This window comes from Topomyia yanbarensis, chromosome 2, assembly GCF_030247195.1.
Source record: "Topomyia yanbarensis strain Yona2022 chromosome 2, ASM3024719v1, whole genome shotgun sequence".
Classification (NCBI taxonomy): Eukaryota; Metazoa; Arthropoda; class Insecta; order Diptera; family Culicidae; genus Topomyia; species Topomyia yanbarensis.
The window spans coordinates 155,912,381-155,935,420 of NC_080671.1; the positions used below are offsets into that span (position 1 = coordinate 155,912,381).

The 23,040-nt window shown below is 36.9% G+C and overlaps 2 protein-coding genes across 6 annotated transcripts in view; both read right to left on the reverse strand.

The window, feature by feature from the left end:
• LOC131681821 (uncharacterized) overlaps positions 1 to 23,040 on the reverse strand; it is a 576,008-nt gene that overhangs the window by 346,512 nt on the left and 206,456 nt on the right. The window lies entirely within an intron of this gene.
• Positions 3,225 to 3,889, reverse strand: LOC131681822 (microsomal glutathione S-transferase 1-like). The gene is made up of 2 exons (XM_058962879.1): positions 3,672 to 3,889; positions 3,225 to 3,607 (listed from the first exon to the last, which is right to left on the reverse strand). The coding sequence occupies exons 1-2, from the start codon at positions 3,795 to 3,797 to the stop codon at positions 3,281 to 3,283; spliced, it is 453 nt and encodes a 150-aa protein (XP_058818862.1). The 5' UTR covers positions 3,798 to 3,889; the 3' UTR covers positions 3,225 to 3,280.

A 23,040-nucleotide genomic window follows, 5' to 3' on the forward strand; every position in this document is an offset into this window, starting at 1 on the left:
TTAAAAAAAACACACAAATAGTTTCATGAATACAAGGTTTATTATTCATAATTTCTGGAACATGGTCACTGTTTTCGAAATGGCGACCAATAATAGGTACGAGCAAAAGATATAAAAAAAATTATTAGGACCTCGACCATCGTTATTCATTTAATAAGGTTCATTGTGATCTCCAGACAGAAAACGAAAACTGCGCTGAGAACCCTTAATAGTTCACAGAATCAGTCACATTTTTATGATCCAGTTCATGTTGTCACGTTATTCCAAATAAAAAAAACTGATAGTAACCAAGAAATAATTGATCACGATAAGGCGAAGAGATTTTGCGAATATCATGATAAAACAACTGATATCATGAAAATCAGTAAGATCTTAAATAAAATACCAAAACAAATAAAATATCACGATAACATGAACAGAAGATACAAAAATCGTGACTAAGATCCTGAAAATATGAACAGAAATCACACAACACGTGACAAAAATATCTTAAATCGTGACTAAGATCCTGAAATCATGAACATGAATTGCTCTATTCATGACTAAAATATCACGATAACATGAACAGAACTTACAAAAATTGTTACTAAGATCCTGAAATCATGAACAGAAATCCCACAACTCGTGTCAAAAATATCTATAATCGTCCGGAGACAAAAATATCTGAAAAGATCCTGAAATCATGAACTTGAATCACTCTACTCATTACTAAAATATCGTGATAACGTGAATAAAAATTACTTAAAATCGCGACTAAGATCCTGAAATCATGAACTTTAATCCTGCTAGTCTAGCACAAAATTTCGATATAAAATTCACGAATAAAATAGCACGGTATCGTGATGAGTAATCACAACAATCGCGAATAAGCTCTTGAAATCATGAACAACGTTCGACTGTCGGCTATGTATTCCCAAATCATGAACAAGAATCACAACAAAAACTAAACATATCCAGGGAATAACAACAGCAACCCTACAAAACATTCTAATGTAACGCCATGTAGATATGCGGTGCGAACTAGTTTTTTTGAAAACACAAATATTTTCATGAATACGAGGTTTATTATTCATAATTTCAGGAACTTGGTCACGGTTTTAGAAAATCGTTCACTTCACGAAATCGTGACATTTTGTTTATGAATTTATTAACGGTTTTTTTCCGTGTCGAACCCGCCAGGAATGCTAGCCTTCGGAGAGTGCCGAAATCTTGAACTTAATAAGAAAAAGTCATACAATGAGTCGGCATGAATGTGCCATGGACACACCAAATTATGAAAAGTCAAACCGAAAAAGAAAGCCAAAGTAAATAACGAAAGGACATAGGACTACGCTACTGCTCTGAAAATGATCCCGTAACCCGTAGAAAATATAGAGATTTATAAGCAAAACTGTAAAATTTCGTTCGAACAGAAGATGATCGGAATTAATTGTAGTCTGTTTTGAAATTGAATTCAGTTACACAGACACAGACATAAAACTTCATTTCAGATGAACAGTTCTCACGGGTCAATTTTGTGCGGTAGTCTTTTGATATTTTAATAACTCTAATTTGTTAACAAAAGTTAATGAATAAAACAACAATAAGTACATCACTGAAGGGGAGTAAAATATTGGTATCATTTTCTAGAAAAACAAATCATAGAAAGACATAACAATTACTCAAAGCTAGAAGCTAGTTTATAGAGCAGTTTGTTTATCAAAATCGGTCTGAATCGATAACCTGAAGCTGTCCTACAATTCAAAAAGATATTTTCACTTTATTAATAGCGTACCTATGGTCCTGGTTTGCTAGCTTTTGCACGAAAAGTTTGTCAACCCCTTCCCCTTGCTTTGTTTATGGAAAATACTTATGCAAACAGTTTTTACTATTCTTCTATTCCTTCGGTTCAGAGCGCATAAATTCCAGCAGACACTCATTCGGATTTGCCCGATATTCCTTAGCTCCAAGTGTACTGAAGGCATTGTCGTCCAACAAGCATTTATGATTATTATGGCACCATAAAGCTTCTTCATAACCAAGTAACAGCGCGACTGCTAAAATTTATTCAAACATTCAATAACACATTACTGTTATGAGCAATAATATGAAAGTTTGTTGATTTATACTCACAAACTTTTCAGCTAAATAATAATCGCTTCAACAATTGGCTATCGCTTATGTTGAAAACAAAATACAGTTTAAAAGAATATTGAATCAGATTATTTTAACCCTAAAATGATTGAATTGATAGTACCGAGTTTTATCACTTTGCAAATCTTTTTGCATTCAAAATTTTACCTCACCCCCATCAACCTACTTCATTCGATTACAATTACCGTGGCCGTAGTTAGCAGCTGCGTAATGATGGAAATTGACTGCTGATTTCAGTGTTATAGGTAATTCTTTTGTTCGACCACACACTTCTATCCCGTCTGTTGGCCGCTCTTTGCCATTATGATGAAGCGCACAGCCAAACGAGTTCTGCAAATATCTGCCGCCTCGTACTGCTATCATGTCCGGTTGCATGCAGGCTGCATGCATAACAAGGTATTCTAAGACAACACCGAACAGGGCACTGCCATACCAGACCACATGTCGAATAGAGTAGATAGATACACGCGAGCTCTCGAATGGTGATCGGTGTTGGAAGAAAAGGGAATGAGAAAATTTTACAATGTATGTACTGCCAACATGTGCAACAAGTTCCGAGAGGAACGTCAGCTTCAAACAGAAGTGGCGTTCGGAACAGACGGTGTTCCGAAATGAATGTTTCTGCTTCTAAGTAAAGCTCCATATTTAAACGGATATTTTTGATCAACAATGTCATTAGCTATGATGGTTGAACTCGAGTTGCAATTTATGGAAAACGTTTCTTATTCTTTTAATTACTAACATTGTTATCTTAGTTCGAATTGTCGGATGGACTGTAGATAGTGATAAACTTTCCAATGCATTATGAACCAAATATTTAAACAAATATCAAAAACTAACGTACCGTGCGCTTTCATATCCAAAGTCAATCTATTTGAATAGGTTTCAGTACATGAGCCCATTTTGTTCCCTTATCCTTCATTCACCCCTATTGAGGCACCACGTCGATAAAATGATCGAAATTTCCGTCTCTCACCTCCTGAAGTGCCGATGAAGTGAATAGATAGCATCAAACGGTTAAAAGTGATTTGCGAAACGTGCCCCGAATGACTGAATACCACTCCAAATTTCTACCGATATTAGCTATTCAAAAGTCGTTAATATTTTTTTTCAATCGTTTAATGCTCAGTTATACGGATTCAACATCTCACAGGAATTTGAGCAGTGTGTGAACAGCCATATAGGCACTGATAAAGTATCCGATGGCCCAGGAGAGACCACGTGCCGGTTGAGGAATCACAAAAACAGCATACACCAGGGTGTGTGCAATGCGGGCGATGGCAACAAGTCGAAACAGGTTGGTAGCTAGGAACACCGGGGGGTTGGTGAGTGTGTATAGAAATCCAATCACGAAGAAAGGCAGAATATTCTCCAAATCGTTTAGGTGAGCACGCCGCACACGTTCCACGTCCGGATCAGCCAGGTTTACTTTTCCGCCTGGGGTTGTTTTGGCATCCTCGGGATTGGCGAAGACCTGAAATAAACCATCAACTGTTAAATTGAGCCCAAACAATCAAAGCACTTGTTCTTCAACGTACTTTCTTAGCCCAACGCTTTCGGGCAGTTAAAATCGACATAAGCAGCATTTTCAGCACTAGAACCGAGGACCAAAACACATACGAACGGAACACAGTTGGGTCAACTTCTTCGAAAATGTTAGTCATTTTTTGTAGTGTTTCACTTTACAGCAAGGCAGGGCAAACAGCAGTTTCTATTCAGTTTGATGGTCACAAGTGTAATGATACCGCTAATGTGAGTTATGTCAACTATCTAAGCAAACCATGGTCGCTCTTTTCTGGCTTAGCTATCTTATCAGCCGCAACGTTGCACAGAGGCGTAACTAACTTCAAATCCTGGCCAAAATAGAAAAAATATTGTTTTTGTTTATTTGTCCACATTTTCAGCCTAAATTGTTCTTCGAAACATACTCTAACGTTTTGTTTAAAAAGAAAACCGTTTTCGTTTGATAATTTTTGTATGCAATAATTTGAAATCAGTGATTTTTTTACACATTTTATTAGCTTGAAAGCCATTATCCGTCAATTGCTCAGATTGCTCTAAAACTAATTACCCAAAGTCAATATATATAACTTCAATCAATTAGGGTCAATTTTAGCTTTCCTTTGTCATTTTTGGGTAGGTTTTATAAAAGTGCTCACTTTTATCAATTTTTCACATATTCGTTAGTGAAAAAAGTACCTTGTCGGGCAATGTCGGGTAAATCTGTTAAAAGGAGAAGATTATTTGGAGTGTCCTCTTACTGTTCTACGAAGAAAACATTCCCAATTAATCCCATTCGATTTTTACAGCTGTTTGAAAATCTCCTATAAGAAAACCAGAAAAGCAAAATAAACATATGAACTTGAAACAAATTAATTTATGAAAACAGTTGAAACAGACTAAATCTCAATGCGAGGTTTCCTCAAACTGATAAATTACTCTAAAACACGTTTACGTTGAAAAATGATAATGTTCGTAAAATTCGTTTATTTTCGGCTTTGCATCACACTGCAATATTAATATTTTCATATTTTGGTCATAAATTGTCTAAGACCATGAAAAACCATTTTTCATCACTTGTTATCGTATAAAAAGCTTAAAAACATGTGAAATAATTTGGCCATGGATTTGATATAGTTACGCCACTGTGCGTTGTTGCGTTGGGGGTAAACGCTGTGTATAGAAGCGCAGCGAAGCATAAACGGGAAGCGACTGGCTTATCGGTTGCTAAAAATGAAGCGATATCGATTTCAATTTGTCATGATGACGGGGCAGTCGTAATTTAATTCCGCAGATCATGTTCTAAGCAAAAAATTGTTCGGGGGTACTTTTGGTGTATTCAAACAAACTAAGCTTGCGCAAAAAAGGATAGTTGATTCTTGTCCAAAAATGCCACTGGCGAGGTATTTTATTCGACGAAAAAACTTAGAGAATTATTTAACTTTTTTGATACTCCTTGTTTTTTGATACTCTTTTAACCTGAATTGTAAACTTTCGTAAATGTTCAATTCACACTTATTTTTTTCAGATATCGTTCAGTAAGCTGCATTTACGCTTTGAATATTTTTTTTTTTCAATTTTAGAGATAATAAACTTAAGGGGTTCCACCACTGTAGAGCACGAAAATATAGGCATATTTCGGGAATATTTCTTGGATCAAAAACGAGATGAATTGAGATCTTGTCAAATGGGGTTTATAACATTGATCATGAAAAAATTATTGTTTCGAGTGATTTCATCATGTGTGTCTTTTTCCTGCTATTTTTAACCTTTAGTCAAAAACTCAAGTTTTTCTGATTCCTTATGACAATAGCAAGCGACGTACGTAGGATTTTTTCGATATTTTGATTTTTCGCGAAATGGCGAACTTTTGAGTGAAAAGATGCCGAAACTGCCATAAAAATCGACACAAAACTGCTAATTTAAAAAAAATTAATTTATCAATAAAAAAATCAAAATCCTACGTAGGTCGCTGAACTTTGAACATACTGTGAAAATTTCAAAGCGATCAAAAATCATTTGTTCAAGTTTTATTTCCGGCCAGCTCAAAAAAGTGGCTTCGAGAAAAAAGTGGTTTAAGTTTTCAGCCCACTCGAGGTATACATAAGTTGCGGCGGATTTGAAAAGTTGAACATTTCTATATTGTCTTCGTATTCCATTTTTGTGATATCATTTTTAACATCCTTAAGCTCCTTATAGGCTAATAAATAAAAATTCGTTTTTTTTTAATTCTACTGTGGTGCCTCCCTACCCCTTAAGAGTTTAAGTTTCAGTAAGCAAGTTTCTAATTTGGAAAAAAATATTAACCTGCCATTTTCCACCAAATTTGATGAAATTGGTCATAAGATGCGGAATAAAAAGTTCTCTCAAAATCTCGATTAAACCACAGACGTTTCTTTGGAAAAGTTTAATTAATTTCATGAAAAAATCGCAAAATAATGCTTGTTTTCATATTTTTGTCTTTAAACCGCACAGTATTTTCAACAAAAGAACATAATGTAGCATTCTATTGGAAAGGTCATTTCTTTTCCTTTCCATATCACACAAAAATTGAAAATCGGTTGAAAAATGACCAAGTAGAATATTTTTTAGAGCTGAAATTCAAAATTTAGAGGGTATACAGTATTTCACATACATTATTTTGTGTTGCATTTGATGAGATTTATAACCTTTACTACGTCACTTAAAAAATCACTGCAGTACCGTGTAATTAACGTATTAATGCTCCTAGCAGTGTAAATTAAAAAAAAACCGACGTTTGTTGTCGGTTCTCACGGTAAAGAGGGACAAGTCTGTATTTGCCGGTAGACTTGAGTGATTCGTAGATATGGTGCGTAAGCTCGACTCCTGCCAGCAGAAGACAAAAGATTAACCCGTAAGATTTTAGGCCTGTTTCTAATGACTCTGATAGTTTTCGATCTGTGTATTTCACATCCTTGCTCTCACTTGAGTACTGTGGTTTTAATTACTCATAACTTTCCCTACTCAGTAATCTCTAGCTAATTGAATGTCGTTAACAAGTAAAAAAGAAAATGTGACTACGTATTAGTAGAAATAAAAAAGCAAAAAAAGATAATTGTATAGATTCATACATCACCTAGTCAAATTCCTCTTGTCACATGAGATGTTTTGTGTAGTCTCAAAAAAGGTTTCGTTTCACATTTTCCCATATTTCAGCAAAAATATAGAGGAACCCGGGGCTATTAAGACAGTGGGGGTAATTCGGACCCCCTCGATTTCTCAGAAAATAGCAGGAATTTCCGACTATCGTACATATTCATGGAATCGCTATTCTGAAACATTAATTTTGAGAACTGAATTTGATTCTTTGTTCTTTGTAGAAAGGAAATACAACGTGTTTCGTTATTTTGCCAATTTCCAAACAAAAATCATTATAATGAAAAACCGGGATCAAATCAACAAATAAAAGTGAAAAAATAAATGGTGAGTGTTTTAAAAAGCATGAGGCTCCTATTTTATGGAATAATTTTTGTTTGAGAGAAAACACAGATATTTTCGAGACGCTCACCACTTTGGTGCGAAATGAGCGTACGGGGCTATTCGGACCCCTTATTCCGTCAACCACCGTTCAGCGGCTTGTGGCTGCGCACACCATTGCACACGCCACAGCAAAAAAATACATGGGCCGCCAATGGACAGCTGTGACATACCAGATTCAGTTTTTGTAAAGCAATTTATTTTTTTTACTTCTTAAGGAGTGTCTCTTATAAATATTTCATAGGTAAACACAATTCCATTGTAAAAAATTATAGAAAAATGACTGTCCGAATCACCCCGTACGGAGGTTCGAATTACCCCTACATTGTAAAAGGATGGAAAAATGTAGAGGTTTGCAAATCGTCGCCTAGCGCTGCCATTGAGTAGTTCAAATGGACCTTTTACGGCACCAAAATGTGTGTCAAACTAACAATTAGGACCTTTAACCGGTAAACTTTTTCACATCTATCCACCTGAAAGGGCGATTTGCTTAAGTAGGTCCGAATAGCCCCGGGTTCCCCTACTATTTACAAATACCACAAACCAACTCTCAAATGCGGCAAAGATCTATAATGTCTTTAAAATTGTCATTTTTCAAAGGTAAAATATGAATGTACCGACTACAAGTGAAAAAAAATAATATCCTATTTTCAACATTACCCAAACCACTGTACGAAGGATTAAATAGAATTAGATTTCACCTCCTCCTTAATTCAATTGATACATAACCTCCTTAATTCAATTGATACATAATAATGAGCATGGCCGTACAACTCGTAGTCGCTACTCCGTGATTGACCAGAACAAGAGAAATTGCACAGAGAACAACGAATGGGGCCTGGAAGTAGCTATCCATCCTAAACGTTTCGAGATTTCTATATTTTGAAATGCACTGGCACCGACCAAAGTCATTGGAGAAGGAAAGGAATGTTAGTGTCCCAAACGTTGACCGTGTATATCTCTGTATCCCCACACTTGCCACGAGAAGGAGTTTTTGTTAGTAGGATGAGATAAAGAGTTACACAAATCTGGATTTACCTTGATAAGCGATACGATCTATGCTCAGATAATTTATCATGTGTTTATTGCTCTGGGTAGCCGTCTTCCGAGAATTTATGAGATTTATTATTTGTTGAATTAATTTGAAAATGCTGTTGGGAATTAGCGAGGACATTTTATTTATTTATTTATTTGTTCGGATCTTCGATAGATACCGTACAAATTATATAAAAATACCATACTAAACCATTAAAAATTCCTAATAGCTAGCTTACAACTAGATTTAGTGACATAAAAACAAACAAATGAGAGGGTTTCGTTGAATTTGTAACAGCACACTGTTTTTACCGTAAACAGTACGGTGTCCAGGAATCCACACGGAGGACGGTTTCTTAGAGCACGGAGAGGTACAAACACATTAATCTATAAACATTTTCAAGGACTTTGGCAAAACAGTTCAAAAGTAAGACTTCTCTGTAATTTTCAACATTATTAATGTCACCTTGTGAATTGGAATAGCCGCTTCGGGAAGACGCTTTCAGCGGTTAAAAATAATACTAATCGGCAATGACAATGATCGTGCGGAAAATATCGGAGGCAAGCAGACAGGCCCTTTTTTACAATGGAGAATACATTTACGTACTAGCCCAGTACACGTGCTATTAGTAGATGCCAAGCTACCACACGGGGTGTACTGGGGGTGTGTCGGGCTCTAATGGTGACGCAGCCATTAATACCGACTAAACTCCATTGGGCTCCGCCATTGTTCTCCCCAGGGACTACCTCTCGGTATTACTTCTGGGGGGATGGCAAGTAGTCCGGGTCTGGTCCTTTAAATTAGTCGACACTGGATAAAGCTTTCAACACGTCTGCTTCACTTATATCCAAGCAAAGGAGACTGATATTGCAAGATGGTAATGTGTCTACACACCTAGAAAAAATCGTGTAAATTTACGTCTCCTGACCCTGACATATACGAGCATCAAAAATGACTTAGTTTTACGTTTGGTTTTAATTTTTCATGACGTTGATTTTCGTAAATCATGTAATTTTACTCCACATATTCCGTTTGTTTTCAGTGGCAGTAAGTGTAATTTTATGTCATTGCGCATGTAAAGTATATGTTTCATGTAAAATTAAACGGAACACGGTAGTGTTTCGTCATTTCGAGAATTACGGGTTTCTAAATTGTGTCATGTTTGCAATTACGTCAATGATAAAATTCATAATTTTTTGGTGTGTATATACTCTTGTGACGGAGATATAGCTGGGTTGGTGAATAACCCACGAAAGTATTCTGCAAAAAGGTCTACGGATTCGGCTGTGGATTGCGCGCTAGCATCCCCGAGATAAACATTTACGGGAATACCACCAGCTCGTTTTCTGTTGTTTACAAACTTCCAGAACGTCGAGGGGTTGTTTCGAAAGTTGCTTTGGGCATGAATCTCCTCGCATGACAGTATGCACTATTCCGGGCAGTTTCGTATTGAAGTTAGGTTTGGCGAAAAACAGTTTTGTTTTCATCGGTCTTGTGACAGAAGTATCGCTAGCGTTGATTTCGGAGAATGATGCGTAGACGACGAAGCTCGGAATTCCACCACGAATACTTGCAATCCGTGTTTCTGTTGACACGTTCCTTAGGAACTATGCGGCGGAGTATCTCATACACTGCTGCGTAGAACACCGCGACAGCATGATCCAGATCGTTTGTACTTAACAGATCAAACCAGCCAACAGGATCGAAGGCTGCGAATACTTCATCGAAATTGCAACGATAGAAATCAAAATTGAGGCCGTCGACGGTTTCGGCAAAAGTGCCTTCTGTTTCAGTTTGCATATTAAACCTCAGCACGAAGGGTTTATGGTGAGCGTCTACTATGAGTGTGGTGGTCGGAGACTCGAGAAGATCGACTAAATCGGCGTAGTTCACGAATAACAGATCGAGCGTCAGTCCAATTGCGTTAGTGAGAGAGTTGATTGACACAGTCCTCCTGCTACTATCGTTTCCGTAACAGCTATCTCTTGTTCGGCATTTCAGGAAGGTAGCAATTGAGGTCATCGTCGAATATCCATTTGAGATGGGGCACTTTGTTATCATCTACAATAATTAAACTGTCTGAACTACTAGCTTTATCCAGAATTTGTTAAACTGCAGAGGAGTGGGCAGTGTGCAGGTCTGGACTGCTGTTCGGCTGCAGATATATACAACAAATATTCAGAGATTAATTTGGTAGTGAAATGCGCACAATAACTTGTTCCAAGCATTCAAAACTAGGCATCATCACAGTTCCTCGATGGCGGAGTGGTTAACGTACCCAACTAGTGACTGTGAGATAGCAGGTTCGATTCCTGCTTGAGAACACATCCTTTCTCAGTATGTCAAAAAAGGTGAATTTTCTCCGCATCTTCATTCTCACCGTTCCGGTCATTCTTTCTCTGTCTATTTCATATTGGACACGTTCCTAAAAACCCTGAAAAAATGAAGAAAAAAACATGAGTCGCGTCAAAATAAGGAGTATATATAAGCTAGAAAATTTAATACTTACGAAGAAATACGATTAAAATAACAATCAATAATGTAGTGCATGTACTACTTGAAAGCAAATGAAAGAATTCAATAAAATAAAAACAATTACTTTAATTGATTTATTGTAAACCAATGAATATGACAATGAAACATATGTTCTTCGCGCTGATACGACTACTGCAATTTGGAAACTGGCTTCTGATTCTTCTCGCAAACTGTCAGTTCTCATCCCTCACATAGAATTCAACAGTCATGATTTCACTTAGACAAGACCATGCCTATTCCCCACGCACATTAAATGCCCAGTAGTTTAGTTTCCTAGTTGGTCAAATAAACACTAAATAATCAAAGAAGATAGTTTGATCAGTCTACAGAAATGATAGCTCGATTGGCATCGGCACGGATACGCGGTTCCTTACAATGCCATCAAGTCAAAGGACATTTTAACTTACATACAATATAATATGTGCAATTCTGAATATAGAAAAGTGAAGACTACTTAACTATTTGCAATTAAATAAGATATTTAGTTGCTTTACCAAGGTGGTCTATTTTCAACGATAGCACTGTTGATAAATCACCGCATAAAATAGGTGATAATGGACGCGGACGATAATGGCTGACCAAAGCCAAATTTTATTGATTTCATTCATGAATTCTATTGTTTTATTTATTTTATTCAACTCATCCATTTGATTTGTTTTATTCGTTTTACTCATTTTTTTATTTTTATTCAATTCATTCGTATTGTAAATTGTTGATGGCGCCGGTGGTTAAGTGGTAAGCATGACCGCCACTCATTCCAGTTTGCCTGGGTTCAATTCCAGCCGAGGTCGTTGAGATTTTTCTGAGGTGAAAAAATCTGTGGTCACGTCTTCCTTCGGAAGGGAAGTAAGGCCGTTGGTCTCTGGTCCTTGAAATTGGTGGATCGATATCTAGTCCAGCTAGTGGAATCACCTCTCTGACGTCGGTAAAGAAGAAGTAGACCCAACTTCTACACTCTTACTAATGAGATTTTCGATTAATTGACACCGGTGTAGTGGATTGCACTGGTTTTGCACTTTGTAGCAGAAGTGTCAATGAAACATACCCAATTTTCGACACTTCTGCTAGAAAGTGCAAAAACCGTGCAGCTTCAGTGCACTCCACTACACCGGTGTCAATCAATCGAAAACTCCATAACAAAAATATCCTCCTCCCGTGATACTTGTGGAGTGCGCAGTAGTATATACGGCCTCTATCAAAGGCAAGTATCGGATTAACCATTCCTTCCCTTTCCTTCCGCGATCTACGTTCGGGTCTGGTCGACGCCGGTATTGATCAAAAACACTTTAGGATTACCAGGAGTTGCACATTGAAAGATGTTTCACTACTCCCAAGCATAATTATCTACTGATTCCCTGTGCAACTTCAGCTAGTCCCGATCGATAACGGAGTAGCAGCCAGGGGTGGTCGCACAAGCTCAAGCTCAAGCAATTCATTCGTATTGTAAATTGTAATACTTTCATTAATATGATTTATCGTAATTATTTTAATTTTTTTTTATTCATGTAGTTCATGTAATTCGCTTAATTAAATTAAAAATATAGGGGAACCCGGGGCAACTAAGACAGTGGGGGTAATTCGGACCCCCTCGATTTCTCAGAAAATAGCAAGACTTTCTAACTATCGTACATATTCGTGGAACCGTCCTGAAACATTATTTTTATGAGCTGAAGTTAATTCTTTGTACATTGTTGTATCTCGTGTTTCGTTGTTTTGCCATTCTCAAAACAAAAATCATTATAAGGAAAAACAGTGATTAAAGCAACAAATAAAAGTGAAAAAATAAAAGGTAAGTGTTTTGGAAAGCTTAGGCTCCTATTTTATGGAAAGATTTTTGTTTGGGGGGAAAACAGAGATATTTTCGAGACGCTCACCACTTTTGTGCGAAATGAGCGTACAGGGCAATTCGGACCCTCTATTCCGTCAACCATCGTTCAGCTTGCGGCTGTGCACACCATTGAACACGCCACAGCAAAGAAAATACATGGGCCGCCAATCGACAGCTGTGACATACCAGATTAAGTTTTTGTAAAGCAATTTTTTTTGCTTCTTATGGAGTGTCATTGTACATTGAAAAAGGCTGGAAAAACGTAGAGGTTTGCGAATCGTCGCCAAGTGCTGCCATTGAGTGGTGAAAATGAACCTTTTATAGCACCAAAATGTAGCTGAGGTTTCAAACTAACAAATAGGACTTTTGACCGGTAACTTTTTTTCACATCTATCCACCTAAAAGGGCGATTTGCTTAAGTAGGTCCGAATAGCCCCGGGTTCCCCTATAATTAATTTAATTCACTAAATTTGACAATTATTTAAGTTAATTTACTTAATTAATTATTTTAATTCATTTTATTCATTTTAGTCATTCTAATAACTTAATTCACTCTTAAAATTTTATTCATTTCATTCATTTTATTCATTTTATTTTTTTCAGCACATTCATATTATGTTTTGTCATTTTACTAAATAAATCACTTCTGTCCAGTCAATTATTTTATTAATTTCATCCAATTTGATAATTTGACTTAATTTAATCTATTTTATTAATGATGTGACATATAATTTAGAACTTTTATAACTTCTCATTTGGTGAGCTAAACTAATTTGATTTATTTATTTCTTCAATTTGATTTAAATTATTTATTATACTCATTTTATGAACACGATAACTTGTTTACCTTTTTTGCTTCATAATATTTTTTAGTTTCGTTCTTTTAATTCATTTAATTGATCTATAATTTATTCAGTTTATTCAAGGTTTTATTCGTACAAAACTGGGTGATTACTTTACATGAGCTCTGCGAACTAATAATTAATTCAACAGAGGAATGTGTAAGAAATGTCTCATCGCACTGCTGGATGGATTAAGTCGGTTTTTTAATAAAGTACTCGATTTTTTAGCCTTTTTATAGCAGTAAGTTATAACCATTGTAAAATGAGGCTTCTTAGTACATTTTTTAATTCAGTCTGCACAATCAAATTCTCCAAAAAAGACAATGTTTACTAGTATAGCATTTATAGTTTTTTTTAACCGTGCACAGAGTTTTGAAACACATGGTTTTTATAAAATGGGCTTTAAAGTTTTTAGAAGCATAACAATCAAATTAATAAAAACTTGCAGAAATGAGATTTAAATCAACTATACCCTGAATTTTTGAAAGAATATTCTCAGATAATAAATCTAACTATTGAAGCAAAATTGATTTTTTAACCCTAGAACGTTGCGCTTGCGTTTTCCACCTTAGAACGTTGCGCTGGGGTAAAAATATACTCCACGCGTTTGATCGCAATTTTCGCAGGCAAAATTGCAAACAAAGGAAATGTATAATACACCATTTTCTTAGTATTTTAATTGCGAAAATAGTAGTGTAAGTGAAAATACGAAAGTTTTTGAATCAATGATACATAAATTAGTTTGAACAAAATAAAAACTGAATAAATCGCGGTTTTGACTTTTTCCATAAACATTACTACAACTTTGCGAATTTTCAACCGATTTGAAAAAAATCAAATCATTCTAAAAGTTGAAAGAATGGTCTAGAAACGCAATAAAATGGAATTACGATATTTTTTAAAAAGTGCAATTATTTGGAAGAGTGAAAGTTAAAAAATCGGGTTTTGGAAAATACCACGAAATGGGATGAAATTGAAATGAAAAAAATATTTCTGGCCAGTAATACATTGGTAACACGCAACGTTACTGTAACAGCAAATTATACTTGTGAGCCAATGCTTTGAAAAACTATAAAAAATAAACAATACAACAATAAAAATCAGCAAAAATGAGAACGATGTTTTGTTCCCCTTCAAAATTAATTAAATTAATTGAATGAATGATTAAAAACGATTATATAATACTAATTGTTACTTATGAAGTAGAGTAACCAGTATTTAAACTGGTATTGTCACGAATCACTTTTTTACTGACAGCACGAAACACTAACGGCAACTGTGCACTGGGGTACAAATGTACCCCACGCCAACTTTGACACCTGCTTCTACGAAGGCTAGAAGCAAACTGGCTATACCACCTTTTCCTACTCTTACTAGGAACTCTAAATTAAATTTTGGTTAGGGTCCCAGGTCGGAAAATGTCGAATTCTCGTCATTACATGGCGTTTTAGGGTTAAGCTAACTGATGAAGGGACCCCCTTAAATTATTTTACACAATTTTTTTCAACGCCTGAACAAAATGAACTAGTCAAATGGCAGAGCAAGTGTGTTAGATAAGTCAAAAACCCATTTCCGAAACCACCATCGCTCAGCATTATATTGATATCTAGATTTGGTTTAGTAAACGGCTTCTCGAGAAATAGCTGTTCAAATCAGAAACAACGGTTATATATGTAATTGTTATACGCGTAAAATATTCCATCCCATGCTTCTTCTGCCTATTCTCATAGTAAGCACATTTTTGCTTCAGTGAGTTTTATAAATTTCTACCAGTGAACCCTTCTTAGTACGAACTGAACCGAAGATCAGACCTATATTTTCACAAAGGGTTACTGAACCCGTTTTCTCCATAAGATCCTATTTTAAACCAAGTAATCTGAATATATTGGCACGAACAGCGTCTTGTCTGTTTTTCTCTATGTTCAACGTAATGTCTCAAATAGTATAACTCTGACTGATTCACTATGTTCGAAAAATTCAAACTTGAGTCTTTAATATTTTTAGGCCGAATTTCTTAATGCCATTGTTTGTCGGTCGAGTAACCAATAAATTTGAGAATAGGATTAAAACAGGCCAAATCACCCTATATGGACGTGTATCTACGTCAATAGAAGATAAATAACACGTTTTCGCATCCCCAGTATTCGACTGCATGAACGGGTACTGCCGTCAGTTCACAGGAAGACATTTCCCCCTTCGCACCCACCACATCAAGTTCCAGAAGTAACCGAAAATAGATAAATTCTTATTTTCCACGCCAGATACATATACGAACGGCGCTCCGTGAATCCTGTTGTATGACAAGAAGGCGAAGTTTTTTTTTAACGATCTTTCAGTTCTCTTTCAGTAACCCCTTTTCAGTTTTGGGCAATCGGTTTTCTCCCGGAACTCCATTGAAAGAAAATAGCCCCCCTTTCGCTTAATTCAAAGCTTTCAACAATCGTTCGGAACGATGGTATAGACAGTAAACATTTATTATCTATTCATCTTCATCTTTGGCCCCGGCAACGGCAGCAGCAGAGTAGGGCTGCCGACAACCCTTTTTTATGCGCAGAGCCGTAAAATAAATTCTCCATTAGGCGGATGGAATGGGTGGCGCGAGGTAGTACAACAATAAGAAAGGACGACGAGGAAAGCGCCAAAGTTGAAAATTGTGGCGGGAAATGAAGCTGCAACAAAAAAAAAGTTTGGCTGCCCTAAGTGGCATGATTTTTTCCGTTGTTTTGTTTCAAAGCGAACCGGGACTCGCAGCTTTTTCCGGAGCCCAAAGCCATCAAGCCGGCTACCCCTTCGTCAATTGCTGACACAATTTGCTTGATGGGAAACGGCAAAAGCGCGTTGTAATGTGTGAAAAATAAAGTTTGAGTTTTTTATGCGGAGGTGGATTTCTGCCCTAAACGGAAGCTTGTTGTTTTCCGGTGCCTTTTTCGGGGAAAGTGGAGCAACGAGTGAAAAAAAGTTAGAAAGTATAATCCGTTAACGATTAACTTTTATGCAAAATATTATTAGGCGGGAAATGAAAACCGTAGCGTGGGTATTGGGGGATGGGGGTGTTTCGAAAGCTGTCAGATTAAAGACGAAGTATAAGAACTACAAATGGCAGTCCTAAAGATTTTATCAGGTCGTTATTTCAGTCGTTAACGTGAGCTAACTACAGTGTGATTTCTTTGTTGTACCTCGAGAGATATTCGATATATATGTAGATAATATTCAATTTTATTTTTGTTGGTCTATAATAGACCTTAGAGTCATTCGCCTCATTTTTCGGATTAAAAAAAATCTAGAAAAATCGCTAACCCTATTTGAGGGTTTGGAAATCGAATCCAGGTGAGCTGCGTACAGGGCAATCGATTTACCATCTACACTATGCCCGTTCTCCAACAATTATTCTTAGCAAATGACTGTTGGCCTTGAATGGACCATTTAGTTGTAGTAACGTGAGGTCCAACAAAAAGCACGGAAGGTCACTCGAAGGACGGAGCTACCCGGGACTATGCGATACGTACTCGATAAAAGAAAAAAAAAGCGTCGAACTTCTATCGACTAACAATCTGTATGGTCTATTTGAATTACTAGGGGGTTTTTATAATTGGCGCAGACAAAGGGTAAAAAACTGTTGCCTAGCTTTTGATAAATAATAATAATGAGCTTATATACCATCATTGTTCTAGTGCCCCATCGCTACCGTTGGTGAAAATTTATTTTTGCTCGCTTTCTACCGTAGCAAGTAGGGTGACTCTCTTGCGCGAAATAGGAATGTCCTGTTCATTCCATCCTGCCACGTATTCGTCCATGTCCAGAAGAAATCGACGAAGCTTCCAGATATCACCCCGGAAAACACCGCTAACAGTTTGAACCGCAACCATTCTAACGAGTCTATCTTGACCGGGAAAGAGCTCCACGATTCATTCTAGGAGCCACTGCTGAGGTTTCTCGTCGTCAGTAAGCAGGACAAAATCACCTTTGGCAATGTTTGGTGTCGAAGATTCGCCAGCTTCTGCAATGATTGCACATATTTTGTCTGCCAGCGAGCCCGAAGTTCCTGAGCCAAACGTTGCATACACTTCCTACGCAATTACGAGCCTATTTGCTGTTCCAAGTTATTGACTTCAGGAAGTGCGGTCCGTGATGGCAAAAGTAGGATTACGAAGTGCGCGCCGGTGTTAGAGGTAGTGGATCCCTGGAATCGTCCGAAATTGCGGTGGCCAACCATACGGATTTTTCCGTAGGTCTGCGGATTTTTGTCCTTTCTATGAATCTATGGAATTTTCATAAATTTCTTCAAAATTCTACGAAAGTTTAGTAAAAATACACATTCGATTTGCGCAATCGAATTTCAATCACATACGCCCAATGGTTGTATTGCTCTTCTTTGCACTTAATATTGGTTCACTTTTCATGGTATGCCTTAACTCTGACATCAAATAAACAATCATGCATGCTTTGCTCGAAATCGGTTAAGGTTGAATTGATTTTTTTTCTGGGTATTGATTTGACAGGTATTCACTCTAGCACATTTAAATTAAACAGTTCGAAAACATATTTGTTCATTTGGAATACAGACTAACGCAAATAAGAACAACTGATCTGGAACAACTGCACAAAGACCAACTTTGACGTGAGATGTTTGAATGATTCGCACGATGCCGCTGGTGAGAAAACAAAAGTTTCCTGCGAAAAAAGGTCTCGTTCCGCGATAGCAAGTTGCGTACAAAAACATTCGACGGGCTAAATAAAATAATTTTTATTCTTCAATTGCTTTTGATCAAATTGAATTGATTTTGATCGTATTTTTTCCAATTACTTTAATTCTCTGCATAATTTCATCATGAAACAATATGCTCTTGAACACTTAAAAATATTGGAATTTTCAATCTTTAATTTCTAACCGGCAAAGTATTTTTTTAAGTTTACTGTCTAGCAACCATCTTTTGAGATAACACTGGTAGGTATGCAAAAAAACTCAAACTTATCGATAACATGCACTATTGCCATTCAAAAACAATCTTCTTTGATCAGACAGAATCGAACTCATTTTTTAAGAATCATCCGTATTCAGCAAACAATCGAAAATCGAGATTATACAAGCAGCAAAGAAAGAATTGGTCAACAGGACTGGAGACAAGTAACAGTGTTTGTTGTTCATAAAATGGAATAACCAGCTTTCGACCACAATTCGTATTGGCCGATTGCCGTGTGAGAAAATGTTCTTCGCGGATCGTGTATCGAAGAGTTTGTTAGCTTCTTTGTCAATTTATCCGTCTTCTATAGGTTCAATGTCACAGAATTAGCTGGGGCAAGGGAGGTTCCATTCCATTATCCCTAATGTACACTGCTGGCCAATAAAATAGGTGTGAGATAAAAATACATGAAATTTTAAGTTTTCTCTAAAACTATTTTTTTATTCCAACATTTTATAGTTAGGCACAGTCGTAAATATGAAAAAGAACACTTTAATTTGTAAATTAATTGTTATGCTTTACCGTAACTCTCTCTTCTCAATGAAATCCAAAAAAGTACCTGGTCAATGAAATAGGTGTATTGTAATCCATTGCATAAAATTTTTCCAAATCCAATGATTTTAAGACTTTAATATTTTTAACAACTAGTAGCCTGTGTAACATCCCTTATTCAACCAAATTTTATCCATTCGCCTTGGCATTGAGTCATTCAAACGCTGATAAGTTTCCGTTGGCATAGTGTACCATTCCTTTTAACCCTTTCATGTCCAACTTTTTTCTAGTGCATGTAGGGTTTCAAAACTATTTTTCCTTTAAAACGGTGGGGTCAAGAAACTCGAAAAACCTTTTTTCATAAAGGTACGTGCTTTCCTTGCAGTGCTAGAAGCTGCTCAATTTTTACCTTCCAATGCTCACTACAATTCTCCTAGAATATTTCCAATAGTCCAACTGCGTGGAAAACGCAGCCAAAAATAGTCTAAATTGATAAGTTTTATCAGTTTTCACTAATATTGCAACATAACGAAGTTATATGAAAAATTCATTTTCCGTCGTCAACGTAAACGGTCCCTGGCAGCACTGCTCCATCGGAGTTTAATCAGACTAATTGCAATAACTTCAGCTCTAGAGCTGATCCTTGTAATAGTTAATACTCAAATGAAAGCTAATAGTCACATTTATTAGCCTTACTTGTTTTTGCGAGCAAATCTTGCCTCAATCAAAAGTTATAGCTATTTAAAAATGTTGTTGTCCACAAACAACATGGGCATGAATGGGTTAAGCTGCTTCCCACAAACGACCCTTATTTCTGAAATTTTGACCGGATAGCTTCTTTTTAAGTACATTCCGTAGATTTTCTACCGGATTGATGACAGGAGATTGGTAGGGTCCGAAATTATAGTCACTTTATTATCCCGACATCATTCCTTTACATATTTCGGTGTGTGTTTTCGATCAATATCTTGCTGAAACTGCAATATAAAGGCACGTTATCTTTGACATAGCACTCCATGACATCCTTTAGCCTTGCATTCGTATCTTGCCATTATAGTGGTGTTGCGAAAAATAGGACCTGCGTAATCTCACGAAAAGTACCCCCAAACCTCATTGTTCTCGCCCCCGTGCTTTACCATATTTTGCGTGTGTCGCAGATCAAACTTTTTGCACTTTCGATGTCTAACATTTCGTTGTGCATCGGACGAAAATCGGTTTATCTTCGATTGGCTCCTTGAAAGATATGTCGCCAATTTTTGATTCCTTCTGAACCAGGCTCATTAACGGTGTTGAAAAGTAAATTGTATATTTCTGTGAAGGCTTTTTGCTTCGCAATAGTGGAACCTTTTTAGCCATTCCTTCTGGAAGATTGGAATTTTACATCTTAAGGCGAACTGTTCTCGGACTTGTAATAGTCAATCCTGAAGACTGTAGTAGTCGTGGATGACGCGAATGGATCAGATTTCGCTAATAATGCAATACAATGGTCAGCTGATGTAGATGTTTTCTCGGGTTTTTTTGCATGTTTCTTTTTTTCAAAGGTTTTAAGGCATTTGTAACGAAATTTTCGGAATGCCGTATATTCACGATTTATTTATACGTCTTATTTTCTTTAACAAAATTTCTTAGTAAAACTCGTTCCACTTGAGTACAGTGAGATGATTGACCCATTCTATAACAAATCATTGACTTATTAAACTTTTAAATACATTTATTAGCACGCAGAATACAAACTTTACCAAATAAAACATATAATGGTATTGTGTAAAATAATAACCCATTAATATATTTCTCACACCCATTATATTGACCACACAAAAAAAGCCTGTGGCAGTCTTGTTTTACATCTTGACAAAAATTGCAAATGTAATCAGCGCCAACAACTCACTAGTAACTTGACACATACCAAGGCTTGTGTGTGCGGTAGGTGTGATAGAGACTGCTGTAGCTTGGTATGTGTAACTGAGAGAAAAACAAAATAATCTATCACACACCTATTTTATTGGCCAGCAGTGTATAATCGAAAGCACGGTAGGAGGACTTGAAAGTATGTCTTATTTAATATACACACTAGGCCCATCTTTATTATATCAAACACACTGATAATAAACTATGCGTTTGTGGCAAGGTTTTTAAAGACATCGAGCACGTTGTTTGGGCGTATTCAGAATGTCGTGGTGCTAGGTCTCGGTCATAAAATTCCTTAAGCGTCTGAGATATACCACCCAATCACACCCACCCCAATCATAGATTTTTCTGTAATGCCACAGATTTATTTCGTAATTTTTTGTCAAAGAATCTTTTTCATCGATAACAGATTTTTGGTATTTGGATGAAAATGTCACAGATTTTTAGAAAAATTATGATTTTACACAGATTTTTGGAAATTTTGCATAGATTTTCACAGATTTTTTTTTTTGAGCATCACAGATGGCAAAATGATTTTTAACTGAAACACAGATTCCAATGTGGCATTCCTGCACCCAATGTTCGTGATACCTCGCGCATCGATCCGCGATCATCGACACCAGTCAAATCAAAGTCCAATTGGAGCCAACCCCCGAACAACAATTCGTCTTTACGGTATTGTCTTCCCGGTCAGATCCGCTCGCACCCCCTCACTCTGCCACCACCGGCAGAAGGCCAACAGCACCCAGTCGTCGCCTGTCCAAGGACCAAATGTCATCAATAGACCCAGATTCGCGTGGGGGCATAAGATAGAATTGAACGCTAACCAATGAACATGACAGAAAAACACTTATTCTTCGTGCGGACATAACTGAAGGTAATTGCCAACCGGTCCCCGATCCCTCTCGCGAATTGTCAATTCTCAAACATTGTACATAATTGAAGTCATCATTCCACTTAAATAAGGCCATGTGTTTTCCCTAAGCACATTGAATGCACTGTGGATCAGTTCCCCCGTTGGTAAGACAAACCCCAAACAAACATAGAAATTAGTTTGCTCAGTCCAAAGAAAAGTTGGACGACCGGCGGATACGTGTTCCCTTACAGTGCCATCACATCAACGAACGCCCAAAATTTATATGCGACAAAATATCTGCAATCCCGAATATAAAAGAATCAAAACCTCTACTCATTTGCAATAAAATAAGAAAGCAAAAAAAAAACAGTTGAATATCCAAGGCGGCTAATTTTCAAAGATAGCACCGCCGATGAAATACCCAATAAAAAAATAGGTGACAAGGGACGCGGACGAAATTAGCTGAGCACCGATCGGCTGGTTTGCCACCTATTTTTCGGGTGAAGATTTTTGGGGCGACACCTGGTAGTCGCAAGTCACTGGTGAAACACCAATTATTTGATTATGCCAAATTTTCTTATCGCCGTATTTTTTCACTTTTCGGATCGAACTTTATTTTCCGAAAAACCATTTTTTCACTATTTTTAGCATGTACACTGTGTTGCTAGATGTTTTCTGTGCACTTTTACTGTCCTTGCATCGGGAATCGACGGCCCGTAATGCGAGGAAAAGATTTTTTTTTTCATTTGCCGAAATTAGATTTTCACACTGTCACCACTCGCGTCAGTCGAAAAATGCTTTTAGAAGCCACTTAACTTTGTATAATCGTTAAATTGCACCGTTATTCACACTTTCGATAACCGGGAGGCAGTAAACTGCGACGAAAATGATTAAAATTAACCGACGCGAAGGGAGCTCTACGAGAGTCAACCGCTCGCGACGAAGATGCACACTCGAATCCTCTCTTGCGGGACGTCACGTTGGATTTGGGATTTACTTAGAAACACAAAAAGTTAGCTAGAGATTACTAGGTAGGGAAAGTTATGCAAATTAGAGCCATAGTACTCAAGTTAGAGCAAGGATATGAAGTATACAGATCGGAAAACTAGAAGTGGCAGGGTCATTAGAACAGGCTTAATATCTAACGGGCTTAACTTTTGTCTTCTGCTGATGAGAGTCTCCTGGCATAGACGGACTGATCCATACTTACCGCGTGAACCTACTCTAGCTAATTGATTGTCGTTAAAATGTATAAAAAAGAAAATGTGACTAACATAGTCGAAATAAAAAAGGAAAAAAGAACACAAATAGTGTTTTATTTTTTGGAGTTAGCGTCAATCCGGCGCTAGATTTCTACTATGTTAGTGTCGGATTGTGATGAGACGAAGTCGAAACGCAAATGTATTTATGTAGTTATAAGTTTTGTGCTCTTCAAATGTACCTATCTCCTG

Excerpts from the sequence above, each read along its gene's own strand:
- LOC131681822 (XM_058962879.1), bottom strand. The coding sequence starts at position 3,797 with ATGACTAACATTTTCGAAGAAGTTGACCCAACTGTGTTCCGTTCGTAT. Across the intron at positions 3,608-3,671 it reads GAAAGCGTTGGGCTAAGAAA|GTCTTCGCCAATCCCGAGGA; the intron begins GTACGTTGAAGA and ends GGTTTATTTCAG.